The 21512-nt window shown below is 63.6% G+C and overlaps 5 protein-coding genes across 6 annotated transcripts; 1 reads left to right on the top strand and 4 right to left on the bottom strand.

The window, feature by feature from the left end:
• The first annotated feature begins 441 nt into the window (after positions 1-441).
• NHP2 (NHP2 ribonucleoprotein) lies at positions 442-1759 on the top strand. The gene is made up of 4 exons (XM_083871449.1): positions 442-604; positions 704-773; positions 846-951; positions 1498-1759. The coding sequence occupies exons 1-4, from the start codon at positions 457-459 to the stop codon at positions 1621-1623; spliced, it is 450 nt and encodes a 149-aa protein (XP_083727575.1). The 5' UTR covers positions 442-456; the 3' UTR covers positions 1624-1759.
• Positions 1760-1869: 110 nt separating this feature from the next.
• Positions 1870-7382, bottom strand: N4BP3 (NEDD4 binding protein 3). Of its 2 annotated transcripts, none has more exons than XM_083871448.1 (5): positions 7309-7382; positions 4822-5265; positions 4098-4652; positions 3666-3923; positions 1870-3398 (listed from the first exon to the last, which is right to left on the bottom strand). In XM_083871448.1, exons 2-5 carry the CDS (start codon positions 5233-5235, stop codon positions 2835-2837), a joined length of 1791 nt encoding a protein of 596 aa, XP_083727574.1. In that variant the 5' UTR covers positions 5236-5265; positions 7309-7382; the 3' UTR covers positions 1870-2834. The 2 variants fall into 2 exon arrangements, with proteins under 2 accessions (XP_083727574.1, XP_083727573.1); XM_083871447.1 differs by lacking the exon at positions 7309-7382 and adding an exon at positions 6856-6947.
• Positions 7383-10043: 2661 nt separating this feature from the next.
• On the bottom strand, positions 10044-12453 carry B4GALT7 (beta-1,4-galactosyltransferase 7; the record flags this gene model as incomplete). The annotated part of the gene is made up of 6 exons (XM_083871921.1): positions 10044-10489; positions 10650-10754; positions 10923-11006; positions 11212-11437; positions 11936-12289; positions 12407-12453. The coding sequence occupies 6 exons, from the start codon at positions 12451-12453 to the stop codon at positions 10334-10336; spliced, it is 972 nt and encodes a 323-aa protein (XP_083728047.1). The 3' UTR covers positions 10044-10333.
• Positions 12454-12820: 367 nt separating this feature from the next.
• Positions 12821-16535, bottom strand: LMAN2 (lectin, mannose binding 2). The gene is made up of 8 exons (XM_083871489.1): positions 16380-16535; positions 16181-16299; positions 15979-16096; positions 15647-15726; positions 14385-14546; positions 13959-14073; positions 13456-13575; positions 12821-13319 (listed from the first exon to the last, which is right to left on the bottom strand). Exons 1-8 carry the CDS (start codon positions 16519-16521, stop codon positions 13159-13161), a joined length of 1017 nt encoding a protein of 338 aa, XP_083727615.1. The 5' UTR covers positions 16522-16535; the 3' UTR covers positions 12821-13158.
• A 1303-nt stretch (positions 16536-17838) lies between these two features.
• On the bottom strand, positions 17839-19914 carry LOC310914942 (ADP-ribosylation factor-like protein 3). The gene is made up of 6 exons (XM_083871458.1): positions 19842-19914; positions 19327-19470; positions 19121-19237; positions 18961-19011; positions 18069-18254; positions 17839-17990 (listed from the first exon to the last, which is right to left on the bottom strand). Exons 1-6 carry the CDS (start codon positions 19857-19859, stop codon positions 17943-17945), a joined length of 564 nt encoding a protein of 187 aa, XP_083727584.1. The 5' UTR covers positions 19860-19914; the 3' UTR covers positions 17839-17942.
• Positions 19915-21512: the final 1598 nt, after the last annotated feature.

The raw sequence follows: 21512 nt of genomic DNA, 5'->3' as shown, positions 1-21512 counted from the left end.
CTGTGTGCGGCCAGGTGGATGGAGCGGGCACAGCCCGCGGGGGTGGCTGGCTGCACCCCGGCCTCGGCAGCGTTCCCGCGTTGTGGCTGTTGGTGCTGTTGTGTTGGCTCGGGTGGGTCCGGCGTTACCGGTACTGACCACACCCAATAAAGGCCCGTGTTGAAGCTTGTCCCGGCCTGCCTGACACTGGGGCTGGGGCTGGAAGGGCTCCAGAAGTGGGACTGGGGCCAGAACTGGGACTGGGGCCGGGACTGGGACTGGGGCCGGGATCGGGACCGGGAACCGCGGCACGGACCGCGTGCTAGAGCGGTAGAAACCCCGCTTGCCATTGGCCGTCTCGGCTGTCTGTCAATACCAGGGCGGTCGCCGATTGGCTGGCGGATATTCCCTTGGGGGGGGGGTGTCCCGCGCGCGGCGCGGCGCGTGGCCCGGAAGCGGAAGCGGCCTGGAGCGGCCATGGCGCGGGACAAGCCGGAGGCGGCGGCCGAGGCGGAGGCGGCCCCGGAGCTCTCGTACCGCGAGCAGCTCGAGTTCCTCAACCCCATCGCGCAGCCGCTCGCGTCCCGCAAGCTCACGCGAAAACTCCTCAAGTGCATCAGGAAAGGTCTGGCGGCGGCGGCGGGGGTGGGGAGGGCCCGGGGTGCGGTGCGGTCCCACACGCTGCGGTTCTCCCTCAGCCGCTCACCCCGCGGTTCTCTTGCAGCGACCAAGCACAAGCAGATCCGCCGCGGCGTGAAGGAGGTGCAGAAGTTCATCAATAAGGGCGAGAAGGGGTAAGTGCTGCCCTGGCCCTGCACGGCCCTGCAGGGCCCCCCGGCCCGGCCCTGACCCGGCTGTCCCCGCAGGATCACGGTGCTGGCCGGGGACACGCTGCCCATCGATGTCTACTGCCACATCCCCATCATGTGCGAGGACAGGAGCCTCCCGTACGCGTATGTCCCTTCCAAAACGGTGAGTGCTGGGGAGGGACCAGCCCTGGGGACGGGGACCCGCTGAGGAGGCCAGGCTGTGACCTGAGCAGATCATCCAGTGCCCGAGTAAAGAACTCGGTGTTTGTCCCTGCCCATGGTGCAGAAGGGATGGGGAGGGGTGTAGGAGTGTTTCTCTGTGGAATCACAGAACTGTTTGCCACGATGGAGTTCCTGCAGCAGCTCCGGGGCAGGGCCAGCACATATTCCCAGGCTTCTGTGAGGTGGGGGCAGCTCTTTTGTGGACAGGGACCTGGGGGGGCAGTCGGTGTCTTTGGAGCTTCAGCCTCGGTGCGGGCAGCTCTGCAGACCCACTCTGGGGAAGGATTATGGCACATGAGCCAGCCCAGCTTGCAGGAGACCAGCTGGGAAAAAGGTTCATGAACCCACAGCAAGTCCAGAGGGCTTTGGGGTGATGGGCTGGACAGGCAGAGCTTCCCTGCCTTAAATAAGGCCTGCAGTGAGCTGGTCCCGAGCTCTCCCCTCGGGAAGGGCCCTGGCACCCCACTTTCCCCCTCTGTTCCCTCAGGACCTGGGAATTGCAGCCGGCTCCAAGCGCCCGACCTGTGTCATCATGATCAAGCCCCACGAGGAGTACCAGGAGGCCTACGACGAGTGTCTGGAGGAGGTGTCGGCCCTTCCCCTGCCGCTGTGAAGAGCCGGGGCCGGGCTGTGCCCTGGGGCGGGTCCCTGTCCCTCTGCCCGGGGGCCGCACGGCCGTTTCTGAGGACTCTGGTGGGGGTATGCTGAGCACTGTGGGGTGAATAAAGGTGTTCTCTGGGTTTGTACAACGTGGTCCTGGTGCTCGGGGAGGGCTGGGGGGATCCGCGGTGGGTTAAACCGCCCCGGGAGCCCGCCCGGCCCCGCCGTGACTCAGGGCCAGTCCCCACCCGCTTGTCCTGCCCAGCCCGACGGGGCAACACCGGTCCCCTCACCCCGCCCTCATGGCCGGCAGCCCCCACCCTCAGGGAAGCAGAGCAGAGGCCGGGAGAGAGAAATGCGGATTTATTGCAGGAACGGGGTGCGGAGCCGGGCCCGACCTTCACGTGGTTCTGCTGCTACACACAGAGAGCACGGCCCTTTCCTTCCAGCACCTGGGATCCCCCAGCTCCCCCTCACCTCCCCTGGGAGGGGGGACCCGGCCTCTCCCCCAGCTCGGGCACATCCCCAGCCCTCTCTCCCAGCCCAGTTCCCCCCAGTGTGGCAGAGCACCAGTTCCCATCCCTCCTCGGACAAGGCACTCCCCCATCTCAGCCCAAAGAAAGCTGCACCAACCACCTCCATTGCACAGCAGCTCCACGCTGGGGACACGAGAAGACCCAGCAGAGGTGCTGGGGCAGCTGTCCCCTCCCAGCACCACCAGAACTCCTCGGGGTTTCCTCCTCTGCCTCCCCAGTGGCAGCACCAGCTCCAGGGCCCTGCTGACTAGGCAGCCACTGCAAACAGCAGCTGCAACCCCCAGAGCGAGGCAGTGGGGTGGGGGACAGGGCTTAAGCTTCTCCTCACAAGACATGAAGTTACTGGGTTGTAGGAAGAGGGGCAGCAGAGCAGGAGGGACAGGGAATGTCTCACAGGGTGCTTGGTTTCTGCCTGCACGGCAGAAGGAATCACAGGGCAAACACTCCTGGAGTCAGAGCACGGGGCACATGCAAGACCCCCCACCCTGGCAGAGATGACCCCCCGCCCTCCAGAGACCCCCAGCAGAAGGGCCTGAAGTGCTGCAAGGAGGAAAAGTTGCCCTGTGGCAATGGGTCCTTCAGCCCAGGGCAGCGCCGAGCGGGGCCAGTCCTTGTGCACACCCTGAGATCGTTCTGCTGCAGCAGCAAGAGACCTTTCCCCCGCTCAGTCCCACCGGCATCCCGCCCCTCAGATCTTGGAGGACTCCACCCGCTCGATCCAGGGCGAATCGATCCTGGGCTCCGCCCGCAGCTGCCGCAGCTCCCGCTCCAGCGCCTGGCTCCGGTGGTACATCTCCATGTAGCTGGCCTGGAGCTCCCGCTGGTACCTCAGCACCTTCTCCTTCTCCTCCTGCCACGTTTTCCTCTCCAGCTCAAAGTTCACAGCCTGCAGCTGGCCCTGGCGCCTCTCCCGCAGCAGCTCAGCCCACAGCCACTCCACCTGCCGCTCCAGGGGCTCCGCCGAGTCGCTTTGGAGGCCCCGGCACTTGGAGTCGTCAGTTTCGCAGCCGGGGAAGTCCTGGCAGGACGGCATGGGGTCATCGCCCAGAGGCAGCGAGGTGCTGGGCTCCGGGGGGCTCTGCAAGGAGTCTGCCAGCTGGGCCAGCTGCGAGTCCCTGGCCTGGACCTCCGCCTTGGCCTCCCGCAGCTGCGTCTTCAGGCTGAAGATCTCCCCCAGCTTCTGAGCCATCTCCTCCTGCGTGTCCCGGAGCTGCTGCTTCAGCAGGGAGATCTCTGCTGCCTTCTGGCACACCTGCAGGGCACGGAGCAGTGAGGCAGGGCTGGAGGAGCAGGACCCCAGAGGTGGCAGCACTCCAGGCTGTCCTCCTGGGAGACCACGGGGATGACACATGGATCATCTCTCCTGTACTGTGACCCCGAGTGACACCAGAGCAGGGAACTGCTGCCCCATCCTGGCCCCACAGCCAGGAGGGTGGCAACAGGGAAGGAAAGGAAGGAAAGGAAGGAAAGGAAGGAAAGGAAGGAAAAGAAGGAAAGGAAGGAAAGGAAGGAAACTCACCTCCCATTTGGTCTCCTCCAGTTTGGGGCTGCCGTGCTCGCCCTGGGTCTGCCGGAGCTTGGCCTCCTCACACTGGCACTGCTGCAGGCTCAGCTCCTCCTGCAGCCGCTTCTTCTCCTGCTGTGCCTTGTAGAGCTGCAGCTGCAGCGCCCGCTGCCCGCGCTGTGCCTGCTGCATCACCTGCTGCAGCCGGGCCATGTACATCTGCTTCAGGTCCTCCAGCTCATCCAGCCACAGCCGCTGCTTGTCCTCAAACGCCTGCCAGCACAGGGGGACACCGGTGAGAAGCTGTAGCCCCAGGAGGAACCCCTAGACGTCCCGTGATATTGGGCATTCCAAGCCCATCACCCACCACGGCAGCTCCTCCACTGTTCCCTCCACCCCTACATCCTTGCCCAGGGCACCCAGCACCGCCCCAGCCCCAGGGCTCACCTGTGTGAAGGGATCTTCAGTCTCACTGAGGCTCCTCTTGAGCTGCCGCAGCTCCCCTCCAGTCTCCTGCAGCCGGTCCTCCAGCTGCTTCACCGCGTCCTCCAGAGAGTAGGAGAACTCGTATGGTGGTGGGGGCTCGCCAGGGCTCTGCAGCCTGCTCAGGGTAGCCATGCTTTTGCAGGAGAGGGGCATCTTCTCAGGGGCCACGGTATCCCTGGGGCTCCGGGAAACCCTGTCCAGGGAGCCCCCAATGTGGTTGATGTGGCCCATGGAGGCACTGAACTGGCTCTGGGGAGGCTTGAGGCGGGAGCCGTAGGATGGGAAGCTCTGAATGGAGTTGTGGCTGGAGTCAGAGGCCTCATCCAGGCTGATGGCGTGGAGCAGCTGGGTGCGGAGCGGGCCGTGCTGCGGGGCCGCTGTGCTGCTCTGCGACAGTAGCGTGTGCAGGCTCCCATTGCTCTTGGACAACTTCTGCCCCTTGGACGAGGACAGGCCCTGCATGGAGACCAGCCCCTTCCCAGCCACAGCCTTGAAGGCCGAGGGCCTGATACGGCACTGGAAAACAAGAGCGACATGAGCCTCTACAGCCAGACAGACCCACCACACTCCCAGCTTCACATTCCTAAACACCCTCAAACATCCCACCCGGGGGGGGTGCAGATCATCCTGCTCCATCCCCATCCTCTCTCATAGCAGGCCACATTTCAGGAGCTCCCAGGCTCACCTTGTCGAAGCGGCCCCGCTCTGGCAGGGAGCTCTTGGAGAAGTCGGCCCCTCGGTGATGCTCGCGGGAGCAGCGCTCGGGGGAGCGGTTCTCGCGGTCACTCTCGTAGTCCCTCTTGTAGCAGACCCCCGACCCCTGGTGCTTCCGCTCCGCCCGCGCCTCCTTCTTGGCCCCGTGCAGGTACCCGAAGAGCTCCCGCTGGCTCGGCCCCTTCCTCAGCAGCCCGTCGGGCTGGCGGAGCCCCCGCGAGCCGCCCAGCGGGGCCCGCAGCTCCAGGGGGGACAGGTCCTGCTTCTCCACCAGGCTGCCCACGCTGCCCATGCTGCCAACCACGCCGACGGGCTCCGAGGAGAGGAAGGTGCCGAGGACACGGGTGTCGGGCTCGCAGGTCACAGGACCCTGTGCTGCTGCCATGGAGGATTAGAGAAAAGCCCAGAAGCAGCACTGCCGGGGGAGAGACGGAGTCAGCGGTGCCGGGCAGGCGGGACACGCCCCCGGCACCCCCTTTCCCCGAGGGTCCACATGGGCTGGGGGCACTGGGATGGATGTGCCGCCTCCCGTGCAGCTCCCCGGGGGACAGGGCACAGCTCGCTCGGGGCGGGGGCTCCCCGCCGCTGCCCCCACCGTGGTGCAGCGCCTCCTCCCACACCCAGCCCCACCTCCCGCCCGCGGCCGGGGCCGGGGCCGCCACCAGAACAGGCACCTGCCGCCCAGCCAGGCGGGCGAGTTCGGGAGCCGGCAGCACCTGCCCGGGCCTGGCGCCAGCCGCGGCACCCAACCTCCCTGCGGGACCTCCGGCCCCGGACACCCTCTGAGACCTCCCCAAAACGCTCCTGGGGATGCCCATCGGCCTGGCCTCCCCGGGGAGACACGGGACGGGCACCCTGCGGTAGCACGGGGGACGCTCCCGCTCAGCACGGGCGGCGCGGGCTCCTGCAGCCCGCAGGGCGAGCTCCGCACGGCCCCATCCATCCATCCATCCATCCATCCATCCATCCATCCATCCATCCATCCATCCATCCATCCATCGGCACTCCCTCCCCAAGGCCGGGCAGGGGCCAGGCGGCCACAGCCCAGCAGCTGCTGCGTGCCGGGACCCCGTGGCCGGACGTGGCGTGAGGGCGGTGGGAAGGGGCAAGATGCTGACGGGACAATGCAGCTTCCTGCGCAGGTGGCCGGGGGAGGAAGGATGAGAGATGCCTTTGGCTCTGCCTGCCCAGCGCTAGGGAGGGGACCGTGGCCTCACAGCAGTGCAGGGGACACAGAGAGTGTGGCAGGGGCGAGGCAGAGCCCCCACACCGCTCCCAGCCTCGCCGAAGGCTGCGGGGCCGGGTTACACCCAGGAAGCTGCCCTGGTTCTCAGCACCACGCGCCGGGTAAACAAACACCCCGCTTTTAATTGCTGCCACGCACAAACCTGTCTGACAGCTCCCCGGCCTGCGCTGTCACCTCCCTCTGCCAGCCCAGCACCTGCTCCGGGCACGGGGACGGACCCTCTGCGAGGCTCGGGCTGCCCGCGGTGCCACGGGCGGGGACGGGCCGGGGGACTGGATATCCCCGTGGGGAGGGTGGGGAGGGGGCGTGGGTGCGCATCCCCCCCGGCACTGGGGAGCAGCTCGGCCGGGCCCCGCAGCGGCTCCTCCCGGCAGGGGCGGCCGAGGAAGTAGGTCAGGCTGTGGGAGGTTTGGGAATCGCCGGGGGAGCCCCGAGGTGTCCTGCCCGCGGCAGGGAGGGGATCGCCCTCCAGGCGGCAAAACACCGGTCGGGCCAGCCCGGCTCCTCCGGGATCTGCTCCCAGCCCAGCCGTGCCCGGGCGGGATACGGCCACAAAGCTTTCCCATTCCCATTCCCGTTCCCATTCCCATCGCACCCGGGAGGGAACGGCGGGGCTGGAGAGGCGGGCGCGGGTCCCGCAGCCCCTCGGCGCCTCCCGCCGGAATTTCCGGCGCGGAGAAGGCGGAGGGGGCCCTCGGTGCCCGGGGCCGGGACAAAGCCGGGGAAGGGGGAGGGGGCTGGGGCCGGGCCCGCACTCACCATGCCGGCGGCGCTGCGCTCCCGCTCGGCCCCGCTCCGCGCTCCGTCCTTCCCTCGCCGCGTTTGAACGCGCCCCTCGGCGGGGCCGCGCGGGGCGGCGGGCGGGACCCGCTCCGGCAAATCGCGGCGCGGGGGCGGCGGGACGGGAGGGGCGGGAACAGCAGCGGCAGCAGCAGCAGGAGGAGGAGGAGGAGGAGGAGGAAGGAGGGGGCGGCCCGGCCGTGCCCACCAGCGGGGCGGGGCGGGGCGGGGCGGGGCGCGCTGGTTCCGCGCGGCGCCGCCACCTGCGGGAAACTCCCTTCCCAAAGGCGGGGAGACCCCCGAAATCCCCCCGGATGCTGCTCCGGGACCGGCAGCACCGGCGCCGCTCGGCTGCCGGTAACCCCTTGACCGGCGGGCTGGTATTCCCGGCTATCGCCCACCGAGGGTGGAGAGAAATATTTTCCTTCGTACCTGCGGCGTGGAGAGGGGTCTGGACCCCGTGGGACACTCTCTGTGCCGTCCTCGAGCAGAGACACCCTGTGTCCCCCCTGAGAGCACCCGCGGGTGGGCAGGGGCCTCACAAAGCCCCGGGGGACCCCCGTGGGTTCCTGGCCCGGCGCCAGCGAGACGGGACACGCTCCTTCCCTCTGAATCACATCCTGGCCCGGAGCCGGGTTTGGCGGCCGCGGGGAGCGAGGATCCCGGCACAGGATCACCGGCCTGCTCTGGGAGCAGGACACCGGCAGCAGCCCCGCTCCGCCTGTCCCCGGCACGGACCGTGTCCCGGCCCGGTGTATCCGCTGTGCTCGCACCCGCTCGCTGCCAGCTCCCCCCGGCTCACGCTGTGCTGCCAGCGCTCTCCCACACACACACGCTGTCCCGCTCCCCGGGCTCACACGCCGCGGTGTCCTGGGTGCGCTGCCAAGGCACGCTGCGCTCCTGCCCAGCCCCCGTTCCCCGCAGCTCCTTGTGATCAGATACAGGACCAGCACTCGTGGCCTCTGAACGAGGGAGCCATTCCCGACCGTGCTGTTTCCCACCCTGCCGGCCCCAGGAATGTGTCTGCCATGCCCTGGCTCTCTGCCCTCTGCCCGCAGCTGGGTCGGGAAAGGCTCCCCCGGCAGCCGCGGGGACCGGCATCGCCCCTGGGGCTGGGATGGGGCAGGTGGAGCGATGCGAGGGGAGCTGCTCACGGCCGCGCCCTCCCTCCCGTCTGCCCCGCTTCCTGCTCCTCCAGAGCGCGTCTGCCCGGGACAGCAACTTCCACAGGGCCCCGGAGCTGGGCCCTGCCCGGGTCACTCCGGCAGCCGGGGATGTCCCTTCTCCAGGCAGAGATGCTTCAGCCTTTTCTCACTTTATCCCCAATCCCCTCTCTGTGCTCACCTCACCCCCAGTGCTCCCCTCTCAGATACTTCAGCAGTTTCAGGTGTCCACCAAATAACAGCTCCAGAACCATCCACTTTGTAACAACCTGGCAATAAAAGCCGTCGATTTCTGTGCCTGCATCAACCCCGTGTGGCCTCGCTGACAATAATTGGGACCTCAGGAGGGTCACAGAGGGGCAGGGCTGAGCCTCTCTGCCCCTGAGCGTTCTGATGTTCTCCTCAGGCTTGCTGAGAGCACAGGAACGCTGTGAGGCTTTCGGCTCGGCTCTGCAGGACAGCAGGCACGGTGTTCCCCATCTGCGGAAAGGCGACGGGGGAAAATCTTGGTCCCCTCCTGCTGGGCCATTGCCGAAATCGCAGCGCGTGGGGGGAGCACAGCCCAGCGACCCCCGAGTCACATTCAGGGCTATAAAAGGAAGCCGGGTCTCCAGCAGGGCGCCTCTTCCACAAAAGCAACCGGAGGATGAGGGGGCTGCGAGCAGAGCTGAGAGAAATAGCTGCCAGGCAGCAGGAGAGGAGCCTGGAGCGCTGAGCCAAGTGCGAGGTGCACATATGCTCTCTGTTTCTGCACAGCTACGTCTTTATGAAACCTGCCCCAAATTGTGTCATCTATTTTCAACGGCGCAGAGAAATACTTTGATCTGCCTCCACCAGCCCTGGCTGCGGTTCAGGCACCGGGAAGGGGCTGCCATACAGATGGCTGATCCCAAACCTGTGCCACGGAGAGGCAGGAGGGGGATTGCTGGGCCAGTATGTCCCTCTGGTTGTCCAGCAAGGACAGGACTGGTCCTGGGAACCCTGTGGAGAAGTGCACCAGCTGTCCAAGTTCACCAGCACCTTTATGCCAGATACCAGCACTGCTTTGGAGCCAGCAGGGAGGACAGGCCATCAGGAGCTCTTGGACAGCACATCCCTGCGGTGCCTCAAGGCTGGGCCTGCTGCTTCCATGATGCAAAGCAGATCCTCACCACCTGCACCAACACCTCAATCCCTGCCTCAGAGGCAGCCCCCACCCCCATCCAAGGGCTCCAGACTAGCACAGAGAGCAGAAGGCACCAGATCCCTCCAGACACTCCATCCCACAGCCCCTACGGGGTACATGACCCCTGAACTTGGCACTGATGCTTTTTTTCCCCTCCCTTCCTCCCTCTTCTCTGGAGCTACTCCATCTTCCCAGGATGGCAACAGCTTCTCTCTGGGGATGCAAAGCAACCACTCCAGGAAGTGCCAGGCAGGAGATGAGGACAGAAGGGGCCAGGAAATGCAGAGGGCCTGGTGCCAGTGCTACTGGTGGGGCTGAACTGAGGGGAACTGGCTGTTCAACTGGGTCTGCCCAGCCTGAGGAGGCAGCAGCACCCACAGTCTGTGCCAAGTCCCCAGGGGAGACATCAGATTTTCCAACCCCCCCAGAAAGGCTGAGGTAGCAGATGCCACAGAAGGCAGGCAAGGAAAGGAGAGCTCAGCCAGAGCTCTGCCCCTCACCCCAGAGATGTCCTGGCCTACAAGTGCTGACATCCAGCAGCACTGTGGATGCTGGGGCTTGGGCACGGCTCAACCACAACCACTTCCTGTAGTGAAACGACAACAGCCCAGCCCTGGGGGTACCTGGCAGCTGGAAGAGGCACCATCTTTTTCAGAGCCCATTTCAGACTGGCTTGGCCTCTGAACCAGAGCAGCTCAGGGCTCACCTGTCACACAGAGAGGAGCTGGGGCCAAGCCAGAACAAGTGTGCTGAAGGAAGGTGAAGGGAACAGGAAAATGGAGTAGTGCCAGCACAGCCCAGGGCATTCACAACTCACAGGTGTCCTGACAGTTTTTTATTGTCCTCTGAGCTACGTGGCAGCTCAGCCATGTCCAGCACAGGAAAGCCACCTCCTGCACCTGCCCTGGGAGGCAGCACCAGCACCTACAGTGACACCAGCGAGTCCCACTCTCAGCCTCTTCTATTGCTCCCAGCAAAGTCCAGTTCTCAGCCTCTTCTGCTCCTCTGTGTCTCGCCAGCACTGCCATGCTCATCCGCTGCAAAACCCCTGCCTGCTCCAGGCAGCTCCACGGCAGCCACGGAGTCTTGGCACCAGCACAGAGCACACGACTGGCACGCGGGGACGGGCTCAGCCAAACGTGCACCAGGGGGTCTCGTCTGTGTCACAGTCCAGCAGGATGTTAAGGACAGTGCATGGGGCTCCTGCCACGCTCAGATCTGTCCGTGACTCGATTCGGTACCTCACGTTGTTCAGGCCTCCCTCCCGATCCACCTTGAACTGCTCCTGAGGAAGAGAAAGACTGCTCGACACAGGCTGGAAGGGGGAGGCAGCCGGTGCCTGATGAGGGAGGCAGAGCTGGCAGAGGACGTGAGCAAGGAGGGCTCAGAGCATGTGGTGACCACGGCCCAAATCTCCCGTGGTTCCCCTTGGGCACAGGTCTCACCTGTTTCTGTGCAGCGATGCGCTTCTGGTCTCTCTTCCTCCAGGCTGGGTCATGCAGGTGCTGGAAAGTCTCGTATCCAGTTGTGATTCCAGAGGGACGACGAACCTGGGAGAAGAGCAGAGCTTCTGTAAAGCTACTGGAAAACTCCTGCACCTGCTGCTGGAGTGCAGGGCTGCCTTCCCCAGACCCCAAACTGGGTGGCCACAGTGGGGGCCAGGTGAAGAGATATAAAAAAAGGCAATTTCAAGCCAGGAGGGTGCAGAGACCCCTTACCTGGAGACCAGCTCCTTTGATACGTCGATAAAACTCATCGTCCTCCCGTCCCCAGCCCCAGAAGCGGTTGGACATGCCATTGCACTGGAACGAGAGCAGCACCATACCAGCCAAGGCTCTTCAGAGGAGCAGACACCAGCCCAGCCTCCCCTGTCCTGCCCCCCAGCAGCTCAGACCACAGGCTCTGTCCCCAAACCATTCTGCCTCCTGTCCCCACTTCCCAACTTCACCATGACAATGTCATAGCTCCTGCTCCAAACCATGCAGGACATCCCACCCAGGAGCTCACCAACTCGTAGTGCTGCTTGGTGAGCAGCAGGATGCCACCCACGTAGGTCTTGTAGTGGTAGAGCGGGTGCAGCTCGGGGGATGCCACATGGAAGGGCCCTGCCTCTGGGAAGCTGTAGTCCAGGTGCTCATTGAGGGGCAGGAGATCCACGTCGTGCATGGCGATGTAGTCGGTGTCGTTGCCGCTCTCCAGGAAGCCCACGTTGATCAGGGACGCCCTGTTAAACCTGCCACGGGGCTGGGGGCTCTCAGTGCCACGCACAGCAGCCACTGTCCCCACACATCCCTCTGCCACAGTCATCAGTGCTCAGTGTCTGACCGGTCCCCACACAGGGACACGTGCAAACACAGCATTCCACCCTGCAACTGCACCCCTGCCTCTCCCTGCACAGTGAGCTGGGGGTGACAGCATTTCCAAACACCCCATAGCCTGTCTTTGACTTCCAGAGTCCCCGTGTTTTCTGCTGCAGAGCTGTGACACTGGGGAGAAAGCTGAAATACCCGAGGATAAAGGATTCTATGCTAAGATTCTGTTCTTGCCAAGGAAGAAGGAAGCAAGGCACCACTTTGGCCATGTCTAAGCTCTAGAATGAGCAGCTTTGGGGAGAGCATCACACACCACCCCTGACATCCCTCTCTCCTGGTCCTCTGCCTCTCTGCAGAGCCCTCCCAGCACTCACAGAGCTCCGGGAAAAGACTCCCAAGGGAATCAGGGAGACGCTAACCTGAAATGATCCACTTGGTTGAGGATGAAGATGTGGTGGCGGATCCTCTTCTTGCTGAGGAAGCGGTGCATGTATGGCACGAAGGCCAGCAGCTCCTCGAAGCGCTCTCGGAAGGGCACCAGCAGCGCCAAGCGGTGCGGCCCCCACGCCGGCTCGTCCTGGGGCGGCTGCGGCGGGGCGGGGGCCGGGCAGGGCTGCCGGGGAACCCCCCGGGGCTGCCCGCCCGGCGACGGCCCCTCGCCCGAGCAGCTGAGCTGCAGCCAGAGCAGAGAAGCGAAGCCCAGCAGCAGCGCCAGCAGGAACAGCGGGAAGGCGGAGAGGCGGCCGGGGAAGAGCCGCAGGAGCGGCGGGGACCTGCGGGGTGGAGCGGGGTCAGCGCACGGTGTGACCCCCCCCGCCCCCCGCACCGCGATAGCATCCCCCCAGTCCCCCCATACCCCCCGGTGCCGCCCCCCGGCCCCCCGGGCTCACCCTCCGCCGCGCAGCCGGAGCGCGTCCCTGCGGCGGGCCGGGCCCATGGCGCCCCCCGGCCCCCCGGCCCCGGGACACGCTGGCTGCCCGCCGCTCCCCCTTCTCCCCCGGAAACACGGCCCCGTTGTCTTCCGCCGAAGGGGCGGGACGGGGGCGGGACCGGCCGCCGGGGACATCCCCTCCATCCCTCCCTCCCGGGGCTCCTCCGGAAACCGCGGGGACACGCCATCGCATCCCCGGCAGGTGCCCGCCCGTCGTTCCTTTGGGATGCTCCCAGGATTGCCTCCCTGCACCCCCACCAAGCTGAGCCCCAGTTCCTTCAGCCCCCCCACACCAGCACTTCCCATCCTCCCTCCCAGCACAGCCCCCTTTCTCTCCCCATCAAACAGAGCCAGAGCCACGGATGGTGTCAGTCCTTTAATACCCCACTCGCAGCCCCCTCCCCTCAGCCCCTCATGTTCACACCTGCCCCAGGCAGCACAGCAAGTCCCAGCAAGGCGGGGGGAGCGCTGGAAAACCCGGGGAGCAACTTCCAGGCTCCCCCAGCACAGCTCTGGGAGCCAGCGGGTCTCACCACCCTCAGTCCAACCCGCGGGAGGCCGAGGCCTGGGCGGGGGTTACAGCCAAACAGACAGGTAAGAAAATACTTCTGGTATTTCTCAGAAACAGCATTTAGAAACCACAGTTTGTTTGTTTGTTTGTTTGTTTACAGCTCCCCATAAAAAAAGATGGGTTTGGGCACAGGTGCTCCACTAGTAGAAACGCTTGTTCCGCTCCTGGCGTTTCTGGAAGACCACGGCTCCCACCACGGCGCAGACAATGATGCCCAGCAGGGCACAGAGCAGAAGCAGGAACACCTTCCAGCCCGTCAGGGGCCCGCTCCTGAAATTCCCCGTCGGGTCATCCACGTTGTCTGCAAAGGGAAAGAACAGCTCCAGACACCAACATAACCTCAACTCCTGGGGAGTTTTGCCAGGTGTGTCACGCCTTCAATGAGTCCAGCCCTGACATCTCAATCCCCCAGGGGTTTCCAAAGCCCACAGGCTCACCTTTGGGGGATTTAAGGAGGCTGACTCTTGGCTCGATCTTGGTCCAGTCAACGGTGTCGTCTTCTACAGGGTGCTCCACCATGAGCTGGAACAGCTTCATCGAGATAATGTCGTGATTGTCTGGGAAACAACCATGAGCACCAAACACCATCAGAAATTCTGAGATGTCCACACACTTGGAGCACCCCTCAGACCATCCTCTGCCAAGTCCAGTCTCCTTTCCTCTCAAGTCACCCTCATCCCCAGGTGTTTTTGCAATCTAAAGATGTTCCTTAGCTCTCAGGTGCCTCCTTTCCCCAGCTATGGGTCCCAAAAGAGTTTCAGGAGCCCAGTGAACAATTCAGAGACAGGAAGCCATGAAAACATGCAGTATTACAATCACAGAATCACAGAATTTTTAGGGTTGGAAGGGACCTCTGGACACCTGACTTCCCTGCCAAGACAGGGTCACCTAATCCAGGCTCCAACCACCACGAGTTCCCCTGAGCAAAGCCCCCACTCACCAGAGAGATCTCCTGTGCCAGCAGAAGCACCAAAGAAGTACCCGGTTGGCAGCTGCACCCCTGCGATGTCGATGCAGTTCTTCCATTCATTCTTGTCTTCCACATCAGTCATCACCTGTAAAACCAGGAGAGGATCACACCAGGAACATCCAGAATCGTGGGACACGGTCCAACCTCCCTGCTCAAGCAGGGCCATCCCAGATCACACAGACTGTATCCAGATGATTCATTACTATCTCCAGTGAGGGACACTCCACACCCTCTCCAGCCGACCACTTTTGGCACGCCACTATCCTCCCTGACTGCACCTCCTTTGGAGCTGGAGGTACCAGAGAGGCAGTGGCTGAGCCTGGAACACCACCCCAGCTCCTGGCAGAGCCAGCCCTGCCCCACCTGCCAGGCAGGACCCCCCAGGCCGGGTCTCACCGTGAGGCGGCCCCGGGAGTAGCGCACGGCCAGGAAGGTGTCGTGGTTCTGGTTGCGCAGGTCGGCCGAGCACCCGGCCAGCTCCGTCCAGCGCCCGTCCTTGCTGTGGTCGTAGGTCAGCGAGCCGTTGTTGACCATGGCCGAGATGTAGGGGAACACACGCTGTGGGGACAGACAGTGGCTGCCAGGGTTCCCTGGGGGCACAGCCAGAGCTGCTGTGCCCGCAGGGAGAGGGGTGGGAGCACAGCACAGAGCACAGGACCAGGACACCACGGCTGCTTCTCCACCTAAAGCTGCTTCTGAACCGAGCCACAGCTGCCTAAAGCACAGCCAGCCTTCCCAACCTCCTATTTCAAGACCCTCATCCTGTGATTCTGTGAATAAATCCACCCTGTACTCCATAGCCAGGGCAACCAGGCTGTCCCACACTTGCAGAGTGGCTGGGTAAAAATCCCAGAATCATTTAGGTTGGAAAAGACACCTAAGGGAATTCAGTCCAACCTGTGACCAATCCCCACCTTGTCTGCTAGCCCTGACTGCCACGTCCAGTTGTTCCTTGAACACAAGAAGTGTAAGACCCAGAATGGACCGAAATCTCACATAAGCAGCAAAACCACACACAAGGTTTTGTGATCAGTGGATTACCTACACCAGGAGACGACAACTGGAGGCAGGAATTCACCTCCCATGAGCAACAAAACAACAGGGAGATGGGTCATTTCCAGCTGCTTTATGACTGAAGTATCATGGTTTTGATGGTACAGACCCCAAAGCAGTTTTGTTTTCTGACTGTGCCATAATGAGATCCATAAACACAGAGCAGAACAGAAGGAAAGAATCCCCAGCCCTCACAGGACTGATCTCTCTTGTGGCCATGGGGAATTCTGGAGCAAAAAGGCAGCCCAGGAGTTTCTTTCAGATACACACAGATTGCAAAGAGAAAATAAGGGCAGAAACATCATGGAATGAGTATCCAAAGCACAGAGGTCAGGGAATGACACTCAGGATGAATATTAGCAGGTGGTGCTGAGTTTACACCAGCTCTGTGCCTGCTCTCCTGTGCAGAGAAGATGCCTTGGAAACATCTGGGTACCCAAGAGCAGCACAAGAAAGAGCAAAGAGCATTAATGCACACAAACTCTTCTCTTTACCAAACTCCCAGGACAGGAAGAGCAGACCACGCTCAACTAAGGAGAGACTTTTCCTTGGATCAGGTAGGGAACAGCCTGCTGGGCCCTGCACAAGCTGCTGGGACCACTCACCTCCGTTGCCTCATCATTGGGATAGGTATCCAGGAAAATAGCCAGTCCATGGAAGTTGTCCTTGCTGCCAAAGACAGGACCTGGAACAGGTCAAAAGAGTGGAGAGAGGAAGAGACAGAAGGAGGTGAGGATTTGTGCTCAGAGAGTTCTGAGCTGTACAAGCTGTTCACTGCCAAGCAGGTGGCTGAGGGCACCTGCTGCCCGGGCAGAACACATGGGACACGTCACCCCAGTGCAGTGAAACCAGAGCAGGGGAGCTCAGGGGCGCTCCCGGCCCAGCTGCTTTCCGGGACAGGCCCGAGTGCTGCGGACCGGCCGCTCCCGGCACTGACCTGGCGTCAGGCGGTCCTGCGTGTACCACAGCGCCAGCCCGTCCCCGTGCAGGTTCTTCTTGCCGGCTCCGTGGATCTTGAAGTGGACGTGGAGCTCCCAGTCCTTGAGGAAGCAGGGCTGTGGGGAGAAACCCCCGCGGCGTCAGGGAATGAGGCGGCGGCGCCGTCCCGAGCCCCCCGCGGGCCCTCCCCGGGCTCTCACCACGCGGTTCCAGATGGAGCCCTCCCGACTGCGCTCGTCGGGCGTCAGGCGGACGTACTGGCTGGTGACCATGGTGCTGCCCTGGAAGTCCCACAGCGGCATCGCGGCGGAGCCCGCGCCTGCAAAGGGGCGAACAGAGCGCGGATCAGCCCGGGCCGCCCGCGGGGCGCCCTGCGCGTCCCCCCGGCCCCGCGCTCACCTTGGTACGGCTTCATCAGCGAGTGCTCCCGCTTCAGGTGCTCGCTGTTGCCATCGGTGAGCTCGGCGGGCGCCGGGCGCGGCCCGGCCAGGGCCAACAGCACCGCGGCCGCCGCCACCAGCCCGCCCGCACCCGCCGCCATGCTCCGCTTCCGCCTTCCGGCGCCCCGCCCTCAGTCCCGCCTCACAACCGCGACAACCAATTAGAACTCCGCACACAGCGTGATCCCGCCCCTAGACTTGAGTGGCATCACTGTCCGCCTATTGTAGGGGAGAGGGGTGGAGCCAGCGCGGCGAGCGGCTCCCGTTGTGCCGCGGGAGGCGGGAGAAGGGGGCCGAACGGGCTCCCGGCGTGCGCTACGCGTGGGGGGCGGCGCGGGGCATGCCGGGAGATGTAGTCCGCCCGCCTCCCCTGGGCCGCCTCACGTGCGCGGCTCGTGCCGCCCGCGGGACACGAGACCCGCCCCGACGGGCCCTGGGAATGGGAACGGGCTGGGAACGGCTTCGGGAGGGATGGGCCCGGGATGGGCTGGGGAACGGCCTCGAGAATGGGCCCGGGATGGGCCTGAGAACAGCCTCGAGAATGGGCCCGAGGACAGCCCCGGGATAGGCCGGAGAACGGCCTCGGGATAGACCCGAGGAACGACCCCGGGAATGGTCCCGGAATGGGCCAGGGAACGGTCTCGGGAGGAAGGGCCCCGTGAACGGCCCCGCGGGCCTCCCTGGGCCGCAGAGCAGCGGGTCAGCACCGGCACAGGGCCGCAGAGCAGGAAGGCCAGGCCCAGGCAGTGTGGAGGTCACAGCAGCTTTATTGAGGGTCGCAGGGCAGCCCCCGCCCCGCTTCCGCAGATCTCATCCCTCCGCCACAGCAGCCGTGGGGACTGGGGAGCGGGATCTGACAGCCCTCCCTCCGGATGGTGCCTCCAGCCAGGTGACAGCAGCCCCGGCCGGGACACAATGCCCAGGGATACCGGGACCCTTCAGTGGCACAGAGCAACCCCCGCTGGCACCGGGCAAGGAGATCCCTCCGTTGGTAACTGCTCCTGTCTTCGTGCAGATTCCTGTGGCCAGTGAGAGGTGCTGAACGGAGGCTTTCCTGAGCCAGCAGCCACGGCTGGGGCAGCCCCATCCTGCAGAGCACAGAGGGACACAGCACTCGGGTGCCCGGCGGTGCAGCCAGCGCTGTTTTGGGGTGCCTGGTGTGCTCGGGGCAGTGTGTGGGTCACAGCAGCCCCTGCAGGGTGTGACAGCAGTGTGGATGGACAAATCCTGGGCAGGTTCTCGTGCTGGAGGTGTGCAAACCCTCAACACGCTGGGACGTGTGCTTCCCTCCAACAGCAGCGGGGGCTGCAGGGGAGTCAGGGGGTGTGAGGAGCCCGTGGAAGCTCAGGAGGCAGGGAGAGGGGAAGCCAACTGATTAGTGGAAAATTGGGTGGGAAAATCATCCAAACGTGGCAGTCTGAGGCTCAGGGCCCAGCCGAGGCTCGGGGGCAGCTGAAGGACCAGGAGGGTTGGCCGTGGCGTAGGGACCTGCAGCTCAGTCCCGTCTGGCACTTTGCAGCTCTCACTTCTTCCTGTTCATGATCTGGCTGGAAATCCAGTTCATCCCATCCTGGAGGGAAGAAGGATGTGAGCGCAGGCCCTTGTGCCCTCTCCCAGCTCTGCAGAGCCCACAGCCCCCCAACTCTACCTGCACCCCTTCCCCAGACAGGGCCGAGCAGGCCTGGATCTGCCACTCCCGGTCCCGGTAGGTGTGGAGGCTCAGCCCTTCAGCGATTTCAGCTGCGGGTGCTGCAGTCACCAGGTCCTGCTTGTTGGCAAACACCAGCAGCGGGACCCCCGTGAGGGACTCGTCCTCCGTGAGCTCTGCCAGCTCCTGCCAAGAGAGAAGCTTCTCCCAGGGCTGCTGCCCTCCTGTCCAGCGTGGGCTGGACACCTCAGCCCTCAAAATGCCTCATCCCTTCTCTCTGGTGCTCATTGCAGATAGGGAACCTGTGAGGTCTTGACATTCCAAGGGGTTTCACCTCCTGGAGCTCCATCAGCCCAGGAGCCACATGCAGGGCTACTTGTGGACTGAAACCCTCCCAGAACTGGGCAAAGGGCAGCAGCAGGAAGCTCCTGGCAGTCCTGAACTGTCTGGCACGCCCACATCACCGTCTGGTGCTGGAACAGCCAGGGCTGGCACTTGGGAGTCTCACCTTCCCCTCTCAGAGCTTCATTCCCAGGGTTTGTAACTGAATTTACTACTTGAAAACTTTTGTCTGGCTGTATCACTAACCTGGTGCTGGGGGGGTGGAGTGAGGGCTGGGAACTGAGGGTTCGCATTCACCAGGGATTGTCACCCTGTGCTGGGCACCCTTAGAGCATTCCAGCTCAGGGGGAGCTGCTGGGCCATGGGGTATCTCTGCCTGCTGAGACACTGATCTTGAGCCTTCCCACAGAGCTCTGGGGACAGCATGGCCCCCCTGCAGTGCTGCCCCGCAACTGAGAGCAGCTTTGCTTCCCCTTCATCCCCAAAGAGCTGGTGCCATACAGATCTGACCCCAGGACCCCAGAGCCACCCCTCACTGGACCACTCATACCTGCCCTGTCTCCTCGAAACGCTTCTGGTCGGCACTGTCAATGACATAAATCTGCCGTGGGGACAAAAGGGACAGTCAGGGACTCCTTCTTGCCTGGCTGCACAGCCCTTCTGTGGGGCCCACACAGCATGCACAGGGCTGGGGGTGCTGCCCCACTCACCAGCAGGTCTGTGCTGCCCAGATACTTCTTCCAGTATGGGCGGATGGAGCGCTGCCCCCCAATATCCCAAACATTCAGCTTCAAACCGTGGGAGTGGACGCTCTTGATATTGAATCCCTGCATGGGGACACAAACCCCGGCATCACCCGAGGGATGGGTCGGCCCTGCAGCCTCCACCACCGCCCGTGGCCCCCAGCAGCACCTACCTGTGTGGGGGTGATGGTGCTGACCTCCTCAGACGCCAGACGCTTCAGCAGCGTCGTCTTGCCCGCGTTATCCAGCCCCAGCAGGACGATGCGGAGCTCCTGCTCCGGTGAACCCTTCAGCTTCTGGATGACAGAGAGCAGCCCCTGGGGGCAGGGGGTGCTAGGGGAGCCCTGTGGGGTGCTGGCTGGCTGCAGAGCACCCTTGTTTGGGAGGGGGGAACTGGGCATGCTGTTGGCTTTGGGTACTTTGTGTCTATGGCCTGAGCGAGCACCAAGGCCCAGCTCCCAGGGCGTTCAGGCTTGGGGTGGCCCCACAGCAGATCTGCCCATCCCCAATTCCCCCATTCCCGGGGTGTGCTGTCCCAGCCCTGGGACCACTCCCAGCTCCTGGGCACGCTGGAGGGACATGCCCCAGGCAGAGCCCTGCTCTGCCAGCCCTCCTGGCACCACCACTGAGAGCTGGTGCTGCACATCCCACCCCCGGAGCAGGTGGGATGTCCCCGGACCCCGCTTACCTTCTGCACATCCCCCATGGTCTGGGAGTCGCTCCGGCCCGCGGCACCGCCTGGGGAGCTGCCGGGGGCTCGTCCCCGGGGCCCGCCGGCGGGTGCGTGACTGGCACGCTCCCCGTCCCCGGGGGAGGAAGAGGATTACGGGCTCTGGAATTAGCTGCTGTTCCTCCATTTACCCACAGCATTAAATAATGCCCTCGGCAAATCCTCCAGCCAGCTGTCGCCTCGCCGTCGCCTACCCCCGGGATAAACCAGGTCCCCCCGGGCCGGGGCAGTGGGGCACAGGGCATCCCTCTCCCCTTGGGGCAGGGGGTCCCAGCCTGGGAGGATGCTGAGCCCAGGCACAGGGCTGACACAGCCTCCCACACTGGGATGCCTCACATTGGGGAAACACCAGCACCCACAAGCTGTCCCCTCGCAGGGCTGCAGGAGAAATTGCTGAGCCTGCTTGAGGCCACGTCAGCGACTGCCACAGCTCCCCACTGCTGCCCCAGGGAAACCACCAGGCCCTGGAGCAGGTTGAGGGCTGCGTTCTCAGCAGCTGGAGCTTGGGGATGACACAGGACAGGGGTCCAGAGGGGCTCAGACACATTCCCCAGCAGTCCACCCCCAGCCCAGGTGAGGTGAGGGGCTCATCTGTTCTCTGTTTGGATTCAGTGTGTTAATTAAGCAATGTCTTTGATTCCTGCATGCTGCAGTTTTGTCCTCAGATCAGGTTTCCCAGCAGAGAGGTTATCCTTGCGGTGAGGACCGTGAGTCACGCACTCTTGGAGAGACAATTTTTATTTATAACTCTCATGGCAAAGCCAAGACAAACAACACAGCCACACTCCGGCAAAGCAAAGGGGAGCAGCACGATCATCCCTCATCCCACTGCTGCTCCATGCAGTGGCAGGGGGCAGAGGGGCAGCCAGAGGTGCCACTCTCTGTTCCCCCCACCCAGACACCCTGCCAGGGCTGTGGCTGCTTGTGCTGCGCTGCTTTTTTGGCTGCTCGTGGTGGGAAAGCTTCATTTTTTTCTGCATAGATCTGCACCCAAGTTAATGTTAGGGTTCTGTTTTTGATAGGTTAATCACCCACCTTACGTCCCCGTTATTAGCATTTCCCTGAGCGGGTTGCCATGGTGCTCTGCGGTTTATCCTGCGCTGTTAGTTACTGAGATTTCCTAACAAATAACCTAAAATATCCTCCACTGGTTTGTGGTTGCTGATCAACATGGAACCCCGACCTTGGGAGGTGGGCAAAACTGCTTAGGCATCAGTTTGGTGACTCCAAGCTGCACGTCCACTGCTCCTCTCTGCCAGGCTCTGCTGGCACACAGAGCACAGGCAGCCCCTCTCCAAATGCTGGCCCTGGGGGCAGCCCCAGACTCTCTGTGACCAGGGCAAGTGGCAGTAGGCTGGTGGCAGCGTGTGCTGGGCCTGCTGATGTCCCCTGCCCCTGCACCCCCCTTCCCTGGGGTGATGCAATGGTCAGAAGCCCCCTCAGGCTGCCCAGGCTGTGGGGAGGGGGCACAACGGCGTGGTGACCCCAGGGCAGCACAGCTGTGCTGAGAATGGAGACCGGGATGGGTTTGGGAACAGGGATGCAGATGGAGATGTGGGCACAGATGTAGATGTGGATGGAGACCGGGACAGGGATGTGGATGGAGACAGGGAGGCAGATGGGGATGGG

The sequence above is a fragment of the Zosterops lateralis genome (assembly GCF_965231275.1).
Source record: "Zosterops lateralis genome assembly, chromosome: 14".
NCBI classification, from domain to species: Eukaryota; Metazoa; Chordata; class Aves; order Passeriformes; family Zosteropidae; genus Zosterops; species Zosterops lateralis.
This window is presented reverse-complemented; position numbering and strand designations above follow the sequence as displayed.